Genomic DNA, 14,869 nt, shown 5'->3' on the forward strand with positions numbered 1-14,869 from the left:
GGGGGGGCAGCAGATGTGACGCCGCGCTCCCCTCTCCCCCTTTTCCTCCGCCGAGGCATGCGTTGCGTGAGGATCACCCCTATCACGCTGACACAAACAAAGCGCACAAGCGCGGTGATGCAGAGAGCGACTGCTGTGTCGGGGTGTGTCACCGCTGCAGGCTGGAGGGGTCCACGTGCATCGAGTAGTTCCGCATGTGCAGAAGGATGTGCTGGTTCGACACGATCAACGTGCGGATTGGCCGCTGCGCAAACGCCGACGGATGCGACTCCACTGCAGCGGAGATGATCTTAAGAAAGCGCGTGTTGCACACAAGGCACTCCATGCAAGCCTGCGCGATCACCTCGTGCGCCAGCTGCGCGTCGTACATGAGAGACATCACTTGCGTCCGCATTGCATCGAGCGCCGGCTTCCAGGAGAGCAGGAAGTGGTCCGCGATGCGCAGCAGCACGGGCGGTGGCACCTCCTCCCCACTTCGCGCAACGTTGATGAAGTCGTACAAGCGCATGTCCAGCAGCTCCTCAAGCAAACGTGTGCGGTACGTGCTGTACATGCTGCGTAGATGGCTGAAGTCGAAGCGGTCTGCCAACGTGGTGCCGCGCCGTTCCTCGCCAGGGAAGACGGCGCACTGCGCGGCAGTCAACATGTAATGGAGTTGGTTCACCACGTATGCGTCGCGCATCACCGCAGCATCGCCGCCGCCCCCAACAGACTGCGACGAGGCCGTCAAGTCAGCGTGCGCGAGGATGTGCTTGACGATTTCCTCGGCATAGTGAATTACCTGCACGCGCAAAAAGTCGATGTTGCCGACAAGCGCGACGAAACGGCTCTGACTCTCCGCCGCGTCCTCCTCATCCTCCGCCGCCATCATCTGCACCGCAACCCGACGCAGCTCGGCGTGCTCTGGATCGTCCCAGGCACGCGAAGCGGCGTTGTCCATGAGGGCGGTGAACGTGCTGCGACTGACGTCTAGGCTAGATGAGTTGCGTGGAGCTGCTGGTCGCGGGCTGCTACGACCACCACCACTGTTACCTGCGTTTGCGATGTGCCCTGCCGAAGACGATGACGACGTTGTAGAGGACGACCTGTCCGACTGCTGCGCCGGATTCGTCTGTTCAGACTGTGCCGTCCCCATTCGCTCTTCCGCCAGCGCCGCCCCGAGAGCGATACCCAGGAGAGAGCAAGAGAGCGCCGTATAATTGCGCACAAGTGGGTGCACCGTTGCGATGCGCTCCGCGACCGAGCGCATGTGCGCGGTGACCGCCGCAAGCGACGGAACCTGTGCGCAGCGGAGTGCGACGAGTTGCGCGTCGAAGGTGCGCTTGAAGGTGGGCCACAGGAGAACTAGCAGTGACTCGAAGAACGTGTCTAGGCACGCGAGCTTGCGGACCGTCTTCATGTAAAAGCGGTACTCGTGGCAGATGCGAATCAGTATCAACAAGCCGTAGGTGTCATCTTTCGCGCGCTGGTTCACGCTCGCGTGGGGGTGCTGATTCATCAGTTGTCGCACACTTCCGGAGGACTGCAGCAGCATTGCCTCGGAGACGTAGTCGACAATGAACTGCAGCGTTGGCTGGAAGACGTCAACGTGGACGGACGTGTCGCCGGCGAAAAACTCGAACGTGAAGAGGTACTCGTGCGTGACCGTGTCGCTGAGCAGGTGCAGCACGGAGCGCAGCGTCTCCTCGTACGAGTGCCAGCGACCGGCTGCCTTCTCCAGCGTTGGGATCAGCGGCGGTGCGAAGACCCGCGCGAAGATCTCGCCTCGTTGGCCAAGTTGGAACACCCTGTCGTCGACAGGGGATCCTCTGCTATGCACAGCTGTCAAGCTTGGCAGCGTGTACACGGTCTCTGGCGCAGCTGGCTGTATCCTCGTGAAGCCGCTCAGCAAGTTGCTGCCCACGGAGCCGAAGGAGGCACTCGTTGCGGTGCTGTACTCCATAGCATTCAGGGTCAGGATGTAGCCTTGAAATTTGCGGAGGTAAAGCGAGGACATGATGAGGCAGTACTGCTGCTTGAACTCGTTGTAGATGGCACGGGTGATACGGTAGGGCACCAAAGTTAGCTGATGATTGCCTTCCGTGCCGCGCGCGAAGGTGTGCCGCAGCAACGGCGGGGCGGAGCGCAGGAAGTGCACAAAGACGGCGTGCTGCTTGAGACTGTTCTCCTGCTGGATGCACACATTCGTGTTGGGCACCGTCAGCACGTACAGCTTGCGCGAGAGAAAGTCGCGGACCTTGATGCACGCAAACACGGTGAGACCGTCCAAAATACTCAGCAGCTCCGTGTAGATGGTGAACTCCGTCAGCGGAAGACGCAGCTCTCGAGAGGCGCGCTGGGGGGCGGTACCGCTACGGGTGCCAGGTGAAGCGGCGGATCCGCGGACCTCCGCAGGGGCTGGCTGCTGCCGCTGCCACGTGCCTTTTCGGTAGTTCAAGTACTTGAGTAGCTCGCGCAGCGTCAGCTGAAAAAGCATTCCCAGCTCCCCATCATTCGACCGCGTCACGATCTGCACAAGCTCCGGTGGTACAACAAGGTGCGAGATCGCGGTCCACAGGACCCGCTCCGTCACGCGCGCGTTGTTTAGCCCAATGGACGTCTTCGCCAGCGTCTCGCGCACTTCGCCAATGTCATGCTGAATTCGATCAAGTTGCTCAATGAACTTCTCCAGCACAGTCTCCATCCCCTCCAGCACAGTCAGGCACTCCTTCAGCGAGACGTGCAGCGAGGAGATCCACTCTCCCTTCTCGACCAGGAAGGACTGCACAAAGGCGGCGCATACATCCTGCAGAGTGGTGCGCGAGGTGCACTCGTCAAACCGCTTGCTGATGTCGAGGTTCGCCTCGATGAAACTGTCTGAGAGATCGATGGTCGCCAAGTCATCGAGATCGCTCTGTTTCAAGTCCATCGTGCGTGAACGGATAGCAGCAGCAGCTGTATCCTTACCCCCAAAAGGCAGCCTCCTCTCTGAACTACGCGCGTTTCAGTGCGTTTTATCTGCGCTTATTCCTCTTATGCGTCGGCAGCGCGTCCGATGTGTTGCGCGCACGTGTGCGTTGGTGTCGCCTGCGTCGTCCCTTCATACGCGTGCGCGTCGGTGCGTGACACTCTTTGTTCGTCTGTGTTTTCTGTTCTGTTCCGGTCTCTGCTCGTACGCACAGACACCCGGGCACGTGTGCCGGTTGTTTGGGTGCAGAGGAAGGAGAGTGGAAAGGCAAAGACGAGGCAGTGTGTGTTTGTTTATGCGTGTGTTGGAGGGAGAGGGGGGCTGCGAGAGGTATGAGAAGGTGCAGTGTTGACGACACGAAGCCGCATCTCGCATTAGCGGGACCCGATGGAGGAGAGGGGCGGAGTAGGGGAAGAGGGCCGATCAACGAAGGACGAAGCTGTCAGGGCGGCCTCTCCCGCCCGCCGCCCTCTGAAGTCTCCTGTGCAACCGACCGTGCGCGCACCTCCATCCTCCCTCGTTGTGCATGCGCGTCTGCACCGCTGCCTTTCTCGCGCCGCGTGCGTGTGCACGCGAGCATGCGTGCGCTTCGTGTCCGTCGCTTGTGGGTTTCCACGGCGATTGAAACGAAGATGGGTCAAGGATAAGACAGATGCGCGCGCACACACATGGGCGCATGTACGCGTGGGGCAAACGGAGATCCGGCCAAGCCCAAGCACGGCATCCATGCCCGCCTCCTCTGTCGCGTTGCCTGTCCCCGCGTCCTGGCTGGGGACTATGTGATTCTCCGTTGCACACGCACACGCTCTGCCTCCTGGGTCCAGTGTCGTGGTGAGCATCATGAACGCGAGCTCACGAGCGCACCTGTGCGTTCGTGTCATTGCCTGTCCTGCCTCCTCCCCCTCTGCGAGTCATGCGCGAGTTGGCAGAGGGTTACTCCAGCTGCGACTGCATAAAGAGCAAAATTTGATCGTCCGCCTCGCGTGACGGCATACTGCACGACACGCCGAACACGGATTCGATCTGTGCGGTGCACGGCTCCCAGAGGGCGTCCAAGGCGGCTTGGGGGGTCGCACCCGTCACCTCAACAAGTATCCTCCCCAGCCGGACGGAAGTTGCGGCGCCAGGCACGATTTGCGTCAACTGGAGAGTAGCCGTCGCGTTTCTGTGCTCACCGTGCGGCGCCCCGCCTCTGCGGCGCGAGGAGGCGAATCGATTTGGAGTGCAGTGCTGCCCGCCATGGGGCAACGGTGCCTGTTCCGCTTTCTGCACTATCACGACGGTGCCATGATCGTCACCGACGGAGATGTCTTCGACGTCGTCGCGTTCGCACACGCGCCAGCCAAAGTAGCGACGGAAAAACGAGACGCAAAACTCCTTCGCGCGTGCATCACGCCCGCTCTGCAATGCCGCTCGCTGCGCTCGGCCATTGGTGAAAACGAGCTCTCGCAGCACGCTTCGCATATCTTCGGTGTCGCCGCCGCCCACGGTGGTGGTCGAGTGCGTGAGGAGGCGCTGCAGTACCGACACCTCGGCGCTGAGAATCTGCGCTGGTGCCCACACAAGCGGCACCCACGCCTCACGCAGGAGCTGGACAGAGTCCGTCTCGGGGGCTTCCGCCTGCGCCCCCGCCGCACCCACGCTGTACATCAGCTGCAGCCCAAACGTCTGACTGAGCCGCAGCGTCACGCGGCCGGCCCTGCAGCCCACGAGTGCGCCGAGAGACGTTTCCATGCGCGCGTGGGCCGCGTCGAGGATGGAGCGCAGCGTCTGAGGCGCACGCGGAGCCGTCGGTGTGACGCAAACCTCTGTTGCCCACGCTGCCGACTCCGTCATCATTGGCAGCCTAGGTTCGGCTGTGGAAGTGGTCGCTGGACACGGTAATGGCGCCGACGGCGACGATGGAGAGTCGGCACTCCAGCTGGGCCACACGGAACTCTTGTTGCTCGCAACGCGAAACTGTGCGCCGTTGGCCGGCGCCACCATCTGTGGATAGCGAGTCCATTGGTAGAGGAGAGTGTACACACTCCGTATCGCTTGCCTCTTTGAAGAGCGCTGGCAGTACACGTACAGCGCGTGCGGGGCGTCGCAGCAGGGACTTTGCGAAGACGGGGATGAAGGAGGTGACAACGTCACGGGAGCAGAGAACCCGAAAACGCGAAGAGGGAGCTCGAGGCGGGCCGTCCACACTTTCATGTACCGCGCCTCCACGCTCTGAAGATCGGCAGGCGTGCAGCCCAGACTCTCGCATAGAGACTGCACGATCGTCTCCGTCGAGGTCTTCTCGCACTCGGCCCCCAGCCGCTCCCACACTGCCTCCTGGATACGGGGAGGCTCGTGCGTCTCTACGAGAAGGCGATGATAAAGTTGCATGACGTGCATGGGGACACAGTGCAGCGGCATCGGCTCAGCCACGAGTGTTATCGGAGTTTCGCATGGCGCCTCGCTTCCGTTTTGCCGCAGTCGTCCCCATCCCTCGACAACAACGCCTCCTAGACCCTTGTCGTAGCGGTGAGTCACGCGTGCGACACCGCGCTGACGCGCGAGTGCCCTTTGGGCAGCCTTGATGAACCCACCAGGAGAGGGAATGGGCGCACTGGACAAATCTTGTCCGGACGCAGTGGTGGGCAAGCTGGCTGTCTCTGCGGGTTGCAGGGCAAGAGAGTGCAGCATCCTCCACAAGACACCAAAGCTGTCTGGGCCTTCCTCGCGATGCATCACACTCGTCGGCACCTTCGCGGGGGTCGCACCGTCGTTGGACTGCGCCGTGACGTCCCCTCGCCGTTTCCGCCTCATGGATATTTTTGACCACCGAGGGCCAGAAGCCGACGTCGACGACACAGGTGAGCCGCGCACCAGCTCTGCCACAAACACCTGAACCCACTCCACTGGCTCCGTTTCGTTCGCAGCCGCAGGCCTGAGGACCCACTCGCACGCAAGTTGGCATTGCGGCGGCGGACGACCACTGTCATTCTCGGTGGCCAGCGCCGCGACACGCCTTCGCAGGTGCCGCATTGCTTCCACGGTCGCCCTCGCTTCGGGGCAGGATGCGTCCATTACGCACTGCAACAGCATGGACCACTTTCTCTCTGAGGATCCGCCGAGATTGCCCTCATTCATGTTCACAGTGCAGAGGCGTACAGGTGACATGCGTGGAGCGACGATGAGCCACAACTCCGTCACAGCGCCGCGTTTCTTCGTGTACACGCTGTGGCCAAAGAGCTCGTTTAGAACGTCCTCAGTGTCCAACGCGTCCGGTTCACCAAAGGTGGTTGTGAAGAGAAGTGCTTCGACCACCTGCGTGAAGGTCGCACAGCGCACAAGCAGCCCGTGCACACCTGCCGTGTCGTCGCTACCCTCCTCCCCGCCAAGCGCAGCCGATGCGGGGACACGATGACCAGGATACGCAAACAGGTCAGGGCGTGAGAGCATCAAGGCCCTCCTCATCGCAGTGTGCGCCGTTGAAAGCCACGCCGCACTGGCAGGGAGCCGCGTCACCACAGCCGTGGCCGACGATGGCGAGCATGGCTCCGTTCTGCTGCACACCGGCGCCGACGACGCTGACGGGGAAGCCGTGGTGGATAGGTGCAGATCATACTGGGCGGCGCCATGTCCCGAAGAGTCCTCTGCCACTTTTTCGTCATGGCGACGCCGCGGTGCCGCTGCTTCCTCGCAGACCACCGGCGTCAGCGACACATGAAGTGGGCTGCCGTGAGGCACCAGCCACTGCGCCGTCAGAGGCCAGGAGTGGAAGAAGGTCGCTTCCGTGGATGAGGTGTGAGCAGGCATCCACGCAGAGAGCTGCGCCGAATCACGGCAGTGCTCCTGCACGGCTGAGAAGAGAGCCTGTTGCATTTTCTTGGCAGCGGCGCTTGTTTGCGCCTGCAGAGCAGCGGCCCCGGCGTTGAAGGGGAAAATGAGCATCAGTGTGCCGCAACGCCCGAGGTGTGTATGACCGGTTCGCGTCTGCTGCTCGCGCAGAATCGCTGCTTCCTCCGTGTGCGCACCTGGCCACCCGTCCCCCCTTCGCTTGCAGCGGCCAAGGTCGTCGTTAGCGTTGGACCCGCTGGCTGCCATGGTGACGAGAAGACACTGAAGCGCCTCCTGTAGCGAGCTGCGCCGTGGCAGGTACGCCGTCCTGTACACCGGCCGTTTCGCACAGAAGCGGAGAATTCGCCTGTAGCCGGAGAGTGTGTTCGCGCCTTCGAACACAGCAGGAGCGGCGTTGGCGCCGCGCTCTGCCACGAGCTTTGCTGTGCTGGCGGTCCATGTCGCAGAGGTGAACCCCATCGCCGACATGGAGTCACTGATGGAGAGCACATCCACCGAGATGCACTGCAGCGCATCGAATGCGGGGCTGGCGGCGTCGTGGGTTCGATTGTCCGTGTCGGCGCACACAGAGCACTTGTCCATCTGATCGCCCTTGCCGCGCTGGGCTACCGCGGTGGCCGCCGGCAAAGGTGCTGGAGCGGCTTTGCAGAGTGGAGTTGCCCATGGCGTGTGTACCTGCGCAGCAGCAGCGACGTCCGCGTAGCAATCACCGCACAAGATTTGAATGCTGGTGAGGTCGCCTGCCGTGTCATGTGAAACTCGCTTCGAGTTGGCATCGCTGTCCTTTACTATGAGCTCCGCGTCGTACTCGAGCGAGAAGAGCGGCGTGGTGCATACGGTTACCGAGACCCGAGGCAGCCCCCGCAGACCATGCTCGTGCCGTAGAAGCTCGCGCAAGGCGGCGCATCGGTCTTCGGGTGTGCCGGGGTAAAGAAGACCCAGCTGTGGCCACAGCGGCGGCAAAGCATAGGCATCTCTCGCAGCGCTCTGCCCTCGTGAGCCAATCGTCCCACGGAGATGGACGACAAAGTCGTCTAAGCTGGCCCGCCCCACAAAGGTGCTCCAGCGAACGCAAGCCGGTAGCCCCGCAGCCGCGGCAGTGGGCACGGTCTCCTGTGCCCTACATGGCGTTCCTTGCGCAAGTGAATCGCTTCCGCCTCGAGTGGCGCCAATCCAGTCGTAGGCGACCGTCGGAGAAAGCGCGGCCGCCGCGCTCACGAGGTGGCTCGCCAAGTCCATTGGTCCACACGTCCAGTCTTTAACGGAGGACAAGCGCCCACTTGCCAGCATGCGTGAAAGGGTGGATACCGCGTACAGGCCTTGTAGGAGAGCCGAACAGCTCGCCGGGTTCGTGTAGCGGCGGGACACCCCATCCGCTGCCTTGTTCTCCACAAGCTGAGCAAGCCCACGATGTGCTTCAGACGACTGCAGTACGGCCGCCACATCACTTTTGCCGTTGGTCTCGCCGCTGCAGCTGGCGTGCAGCGTGAAGGCAAGGCAGAGGTGAAACCCCACGGCCTTTGAGTGCTTCACGTCCACGTCCGCGTTGCACTGGAGAGACCAGCAACGGCGTGCTCGCACCTCGCCCCACCACGGGCAGTGCCGAGTCGCATTGTGTGGCGCATGGTCGCCCTTCTCCATACACGCCCGCAGGCCACGCATTGTGAGCTGCGTCTCACAGAAGTCGCCGCCGGCTTCCTGGACAAACCTGCAAGCCTCCTCCACGCTGTCCCTCGCGTATCGCATGTGCAGCTGCCGCAGCTTCGCTTCCACCCGTGTTAGAGCTCTCTCAATCACATCCAGCAGCTCGCCCACTTCATCGCCCCCTGACTCTTCGCCGCCACCGGCTGCGGGCTCTACAGGCTTAAAGCGTGGCTGTGTGTGCCACGTATCGTACAGCTCAGCGGAGCACCGCCACCTCTGCCCAGTCGACTTCTTCGTTTTTCGTGATGACGCATCCGAGACGCCGCCGCGCTCGTCGCGACGCGTCCCCTCCTGCTCCTCAGTAGTAGTGGCAGGGAGGTCATCCTGCCGCAGCAGCCGCACTCGCAGCGTCAAATCGAGCGCTTCCAGCAGCTCGACCACGTTCGGCCGAGCAGTGCACAGGTGATGCACAAGAAACGTCTTCGTTGACTTCCACGACGCCCCACGCATTCCCTGGGCGCTATGGATGGCCCTCCACCGCACACTCTCGGTCACGGCCTCGGCGGAGGTGCCGCAGCACTGCTCCACGAGGACGACGCTGATTGGATACTCCTCCAAAGCGCACACGAGACTCCCCACGACATGTGGTCGCTTGATGGGAGCGATGTCGAGCGTGGTCGACACGTCGTTGAAGTAGTGGTCAAAAAGTGCGGCGGCATCGCGGAGGATCTTGGGTGCTGCCGTAGAGGTCGCCAACGACGACGACGGAAGGCAAGGGGGCGCCGCGGAGGGAAACGTTGTCGAGGCCGAAGCTGCAGTGCCCTCAGCGGCGGTACCGCATCTTCGAAGAGGACGCGCCGCCTCGGTATTCCGCCGCCACGTCGCGATTGCCCAGTATGAGAACCGCCGCACCCCAAGCCTCTGTCGCGCACGGCGCATACGCCCAGACCCACGCCAGGCAAAGACGCGATAGCCGATCCCACTTCTACGTCTCTTTTTGCTTGGCGCTCCCTCCTTCTCTGCCTCGATGCGCATGCGTTAGCGATTGTTGTGTAAGTGATGGGCCACCCCGTGCGTGAAGACACACAGGGAGAGATCGAAGGAAGAAAAGGGAGGGGGTTGGCGGTGATGAGCCGCCGCAGCAGCTCCGAATAAAACAAAAGAGTAGCGAAGAGGCGTGGCCGAAACAGAAGAAATGGACGGCAGCAAGTAGTACGTGAAAGTTCGCCCGTCCCGCACGCCGTGAGAGCGAGGGGGCGCGCACGTCGCGCGGGGGCGTGCGAAGGGCCAATCACACGCAAGGCACTTCATGTCATTATAGCGTCTGCAACGGCGCGCCTTGGGAGGAGGAAGTTCGTCTGCTGGTCACAGAAAGGAGCTCTTTTGCCTCTCCGAGGCGCCACTTGCTACGAGCGGGGCGCAGACGCGTTGTTGCGCATCCAACTCCGTCCGCGAAGCGTCTGCCTGCCTGTCTACCTGTAGCGGGGCGAGGCGGGCGAGGATCCGAGCGTGGCTCGGCAGGAGGGGGTGGCGAGGGTCACACACACGCGTACGTCTGCAACGACCGATACAGATCGACACGCAGATGCATGCACAACGCCCAAGACCCTGTGCGCGCATGAAACTTTCGGTGTTGCTGCTTCGGTTCCACACCTCAGCAAAGTCGAGCAAGCGACGCGAGGCAGCGGACAGGTAGTTTACATGGAGAACAGAGAGCGAGATGGCGACGCGCGAGCACGAACTAGAAAAGGGCGGCTTGGCACACCATGGGAGGTGCCACAACGGCCTCGCCGATCGTGCGCTGACGCGCGCGGCCAGAGGTCAGTAAAAGAGGCCGCCACCAGCCCATACAGAGAAAGGAGCGGGGAGAGCACGCAGGCGGTGCGCTACGACGGCTCCTCAACCGCTACAGCGGTCAGCTCCTCGCCAGGTAAGCACAGGTGCATGTACGATAGCTCGTACACGTCGTGGCTCGTTAAGGTGGCAAGGAGGCCGCTGCGATCGCTACGCAGCGCAGCGTCCCAGTCCATCGCTGCCTCGTCGTACCGCTTCAGCTCCTTTAGCGTGAGTGCGCGGTTCACCAGCGCGTTCCACGCCGAGGGGGACGCCGTGGTTGACGTGCCGCCTACAAGAGGCGCTGCCAGCGGTGCGCCTGGGGCGCGCCCCAGAACCACGTTGTAGTCCCTGAGAGCATCTGCGTAGCTACCGAGCTGCTGATATATCTTCGCACGCTCATGATAGTATCCAAGCGGCGCGCACTCCGCCCCACCACCCAGCACCGGGTGCTCTTCCCTACGTGCCGTGGCCGCCGCAGCAGCCTCCTCGGTATGGGCGATGATGGCAGCGGTGAAAGCGGCGAGGGCCTCGCTAAGTCGCCCCGCAATCGCGAGCAGTACACCGTACGCATATGCAAAAGGCGGAGTGCGCTGCAGCGAGGGGTTGAGCTTCAGCGCCTCAGTGAGACTGTCAAGGGCGGCACTGTGCGCACCGAGGGAATGATGGATGCGACCTTGCAGGTAGTAGGGGTCAGCCGCCTCAGCACCGAGCGCCACTGCGCGCTCGGCCTCGCTGCAGGCGCGAGTGCACTCCTGCACGTCCGCCAGCGCCTCCGCATAGCGGGCTAGAGAAAAGAAGACCAGCGCGCGGTTATAAAGAAAGGCCGGCACAGCTCGGCCACAAGCCAAGGAGGCGATGTGAGAGGTTTGGCCGGCCACACTCTGACTAGCCTCGATCGCGGCGGTCGCCCAGGAGAGCGCCAGTTCCAGTCGACCCAGTCGTCTAAGAATAACGGCGTGCAGGTGTTCCACCTCTCCCGGCAACACGCGGTGGCACGCAGCATGGGAGGTACTAGTAGGTCGAACCGTGTGCGGCTCGTGCTTCGCACGCTCTGTCGACGACTCATTGCTAGGTTCCTTGGCGTCGGTCACCTCTGCAGGTGTGGAGTTACTCTGGGATGCCTCCGCAAGCGGTGGTGAGGGTGGGTCGGCAGTCTTTATAGATGGCTCACCTTCGCTGAAGGGTCTGGCTTGCAGCGTCTGCAGCGCTCCGAGGTGGTCCTTCACTTCCACCTCCGACACAGCAAGTCGGAAGAAGCAGATGTCTCTCTGCGCGGCGTCGAGCTGATGCTGGGTGGAGCGCTGGCGAGCCTCGCGGAAGTGGCGCGCGGCGAGGTCGGTGTAGCCGTAGTCGCTATACACGAGTCCGAGGTGTGTGAGTGTCAGTATCTCCACATCTGCAACGCACACTGGCAGCTCGCTCATGCGCGAGGGCCGCTCCTCGTCGCCGCCGCCGCTGCGGTGGGCGCAAGCGGTCTCCCTCAGCACCTGCAGCGTGTTCTGCAGCGCCCGAAGCGCTGCATGCCGGTCGCCCTCTTCGTGGCGCACAATCCCGAGCAGCAAACTAGCGTACAACCGGATCGACACCTCTCGGGTCTGCTGCAACGTCTCGGACTCAAGGGACGCTGCCGCGGAGGGGAGGTCCTTGTCGCAGAAGATGTGAGTCAGACCCATAGCAAGGCACGCGTGCGCGGCGGTCTTCTGCGGTGTCGTTCCCGCCGGTTCTTGCCTGGCTGTTTCCATTACTGTAGATGCTTGCAAGTCCATGAGTGCCTGCGGGCCCATGCCCAACTCCATCTCGATGCAGCCACGGTAGAACCGAAGGCTGTGCTCTTCCTGGCCTCGCAGGACCGCCTCATTCATCCTGGACAGTGCTTCGGCGTACCGCTTCCTGCGCACGAGTGCGAGGCTAAGGTGCATGGGGAACTCCAGCGTTTGTGCGTCCATCTCCGTCGCCCGCGTCAGGTACTCGACGGCCTGAACAAGGGACGTGCCCTCGAAGTAGTGGGCAAGTCCCATGTCGTGCAGCACGGAGGCGGGCCCCTCCCCTCCCACCTCGACAGACTTGCCCAGCAGCATCTTTGCCTTCTTGTACTCGCGGCTTCTGAGGCAGCTGCGGCCGTAGAGGGCGTACACCTTCGGCCGCGTAGCCTCGTTGACGCGAGACCACATCGGCTCCTGCAGGGCCTGCTGGAGGCACCACTGCGCGAGGCTCACACAGCCCTGCTGCATGTGCACACGACCAAGCTCGTAGCACCACATCCCATTATCCGGCTCCCACCGCAGCGCGCTGCGCAAGTCGGTGACGGCGTCCGCGTACCGGCCCATGCGGTAGCACAGGTTTGCCCGACCCCCGTAGAGGGACGCGAGGCGGCGCGGGTCATTGCTGCCTTTGTCCACCTCGATTGCGAGTGACATGTCGGCGAGGGCCGACGTTAGGTGACCAAGGCGGGAAGCCAAGGTGGACCGCAGCACGAGCGCATGCACATACGTGGGGTCCTGCTGAACCGCGGCTTGGAGAAGCTCGGCCGCCTTTTCCGGCGCAAACGTGCCCTCTGCAAGACACTGCCTGGCAGCCTCGACGAGGCCCTTCGTCGTGCGTGTCGCCCTCATGGACGCGAGGTGTGCTGGAGCTTGTGTGTGGCCGTAAAGCGAGTCCTTACGCTGCGTTACGAAATGCGCAACCCCCTATGCACGTGAAGGCGGCATACATACGCGTGCCACCGCACCTGCGTGTCCCTCTCGCCTTATCTCAATGCGGGGGGGGGGGGCGTAAGTGAGAGATACGGTGCGCAACGTGCACAAGCCTTCTCCCCTGTGTGCGATGCGCCGTCGACCGGGAGCTGACGACGCAAGGGATGGGGAGATGGAGGGGCGGCGAATGGCCTCGGTCAGCACACACGGCACGAGAAGACAGCAGTGCACAAGAGTCGCAGAGAACTGGAGCAGACGAAAACATCGTGAGCGGCACGCACGCAGTGCTCGCCGAAGCGCCAGCAGACGAGAAGAGGAAGCAGAGAGAGAGAGAGTTGCGGAGTGGGAGAGAGCTGCTGAGGCAAGCCGGGTGGATGTGTAGTCATCTCGAATTACCCGAAAGGGGCCGGCGCAAACCAGCCAGCGAGACGACCGCGAGAACTGCACTCGAGCTCGTAGGTAACTTCGAGAGACGCGTGGGCGTCGGTGTAGAACTACCATAGGAAGGGGTGAGCGTCCGTCTTTTCTTGTGTGTTCTTGGCTTGCTGGTGTACGCCCCACCCCACCCCAACTCGCCTATCGCCACTGCTCCCTCATGGCCTTTTCCCTGAAGCACTCCGATGCACGGCGCAGGAGGTGCAACGCAATGCGCGAAGGAATGAGGTGCAGAAAGGCGACAGAGGCGGGGGGTAGCACAGCTGTACATGTCAAGATCATCTCCATCCGCGTGGTGACGGCACGTCGACAGAGACACACATACACTCACATACGCACCTGGCGTGATGACGGTGAACGCGGCAAGTGGCGCAGTCGACGACAGTGACAGCCATCAACACATTGAACACGTGCGCAGGAGAAGATGTCGAAGAATGCAGTTGGGCATGCAATGACACAACGGCGCGGCCAACGAATTAGGCAGCATGCAGAAAGAAAACCAAAACACAAAGGCGGCTGTGCAGAGCAGACAACTCGCTAGCACATACACGCATTACCGGCAGCCCACGGCGCTGTCACAAGAACCAGCCGTCCCTCCTCCTGCCGTCTACCAACAGGCAGCAGATGAATACATCAAAATCCACGCACAGCGTACATACATGGATGCGCGTGCGCACATGTGTGCGTGTCGGGAGCATCCGCAAACGGAGAGAAGCAGACGACCGAACAACGGCTTTGCCACCGAGTCCACCCGGTGCCATTCAACGCGACTCGAACGGCCCCCCTCCCCGCGCCACTCCAGCCCTGGACCTTCACAGACCCGTCCCGTGTGTGGTGCCCATGCAGCCGTAGACACACGCGCGCTACACCAGCGCGCCGGCCCGATCATCGAAGCACCGCCTCGGCCTCATACTCTGTCCACTCACACCTCGGCCCCCGCAGGTCGCCTCGCAGCCGCTCACGTGATGCCCAGTCGCCACCTCGCGCATCCCTCCCCGCCCCTCCCCCTCGCGGTGGCTCAGCCTCCCCACACCGGTGTGGGGCGTGTGTGGGTCGGGGGTAGGGGTGAGGTACCTTCGAGTCACCCTGATGCTTTGCCTATTCTCATATGGATGCCACAGACGTGCCCACGGTCGCGGGTCGCGCCGACGCAACGCCGCCCCAGGACACGACCGCCGACATCAGCAGCCACACATCGCTCTGGCATCCCTACCTAGGTGGGTGCCGCCCCCTGACACCACCAGCAGGGGGAAGGGGGAGGGGCTCGGCATCGGCAGGGGGAGGGGCAGGGGCTGGGGGGGTCGACTGGCTTCTCCCGGACAGAGAGTGCGAGCGCCGAACCCTGTTTATACCGCCCACAGAGGGGGGCTGTCCGTCACAAGGGAGCAACGGGGGGAGGACGAGCAGCAAACACGCGACAGTGCAACAGGCAGCAGCGCACGCTGCTGCTTCGGAAAGAAGCATAAGAACCGGAACATGAGGC

General features: G+C 62.6%; 3 protein-coding genes across 3 annotated transcripts; all 3 read right to left on the reverse strand.

Annotated features, from left to right (window-relative positions):
• Positions 1 to 148: 148 nt before the first annotated feature.
• LDBPK_260340 (hypothetical protein, conserved) lies at positions 149 to 2,908 on the reverse strand (the record flags this gene model as incomplete). Its single annotated transcript, XM_003861575.1, has 1 exon — positions 149 to 2,908. One exon carries the CDS (start codon positions 2,906 to 2,908, stop codon positions 149 to 151), a length of 2,760 nt encoding a protein of 919 aa, XP_003861623.1.
• A 972-nt stretch (positions 2,909 to 3,880) lies between these two features.
• LDBPK_260350 (hypothetical protein, conserved) lies at positions 3,881 to 9,361 on the reverse strand (the record flags this gene model as incomplete). The annotated part of the gene is made up of 1 exon (XM_003861576.1): positions 3,881 to 9,361. The coding sequence occupies one exon, from the start codon at positions 9,359 to 9,361 to the stop codon at positions 3,881 to 3,883; it is 5,481 nt and encodes a 1,826-aa protein (XP_003861624.1).
• Positions 9,362 to 10,308: 947 nt separating this feature from the next.
• On the reverse strand, positions 10,309 to 12,870 carry LDBPK_260360 (hypothetical protein, conserved; the record flags this gene model as incomplete). Its single annotated transcript, XM_003861577.1, has 1 exon — positions 10,309 to 12,870. The coding sequence occupies one exon, from the start codon at positions 12,868 to 12,870 to the stop codon at positions 10,309 to 10,311; it is 2,562 nt and encodes an 853-aa protein (XP_003861625.1).
• Between the last annotated feature and the right edge of the window lie 1,999 nt (positions 12,871 to 14,869).

The sequence above is a fragment of the Leishmania donovani genome, chromosome 26 (genome assembly GCF_000227135.1).
Source record: "Leishmania donovani BPK282A1 complete genome, chromosome 26".
Classification (NCBI taxonomy): domain Eukaryota; phylum Euglenozoa; class Kinetoplastea; order Trypanosomatida; family Trypanosomatidae; genus Leishmania; species Leishmania donovani.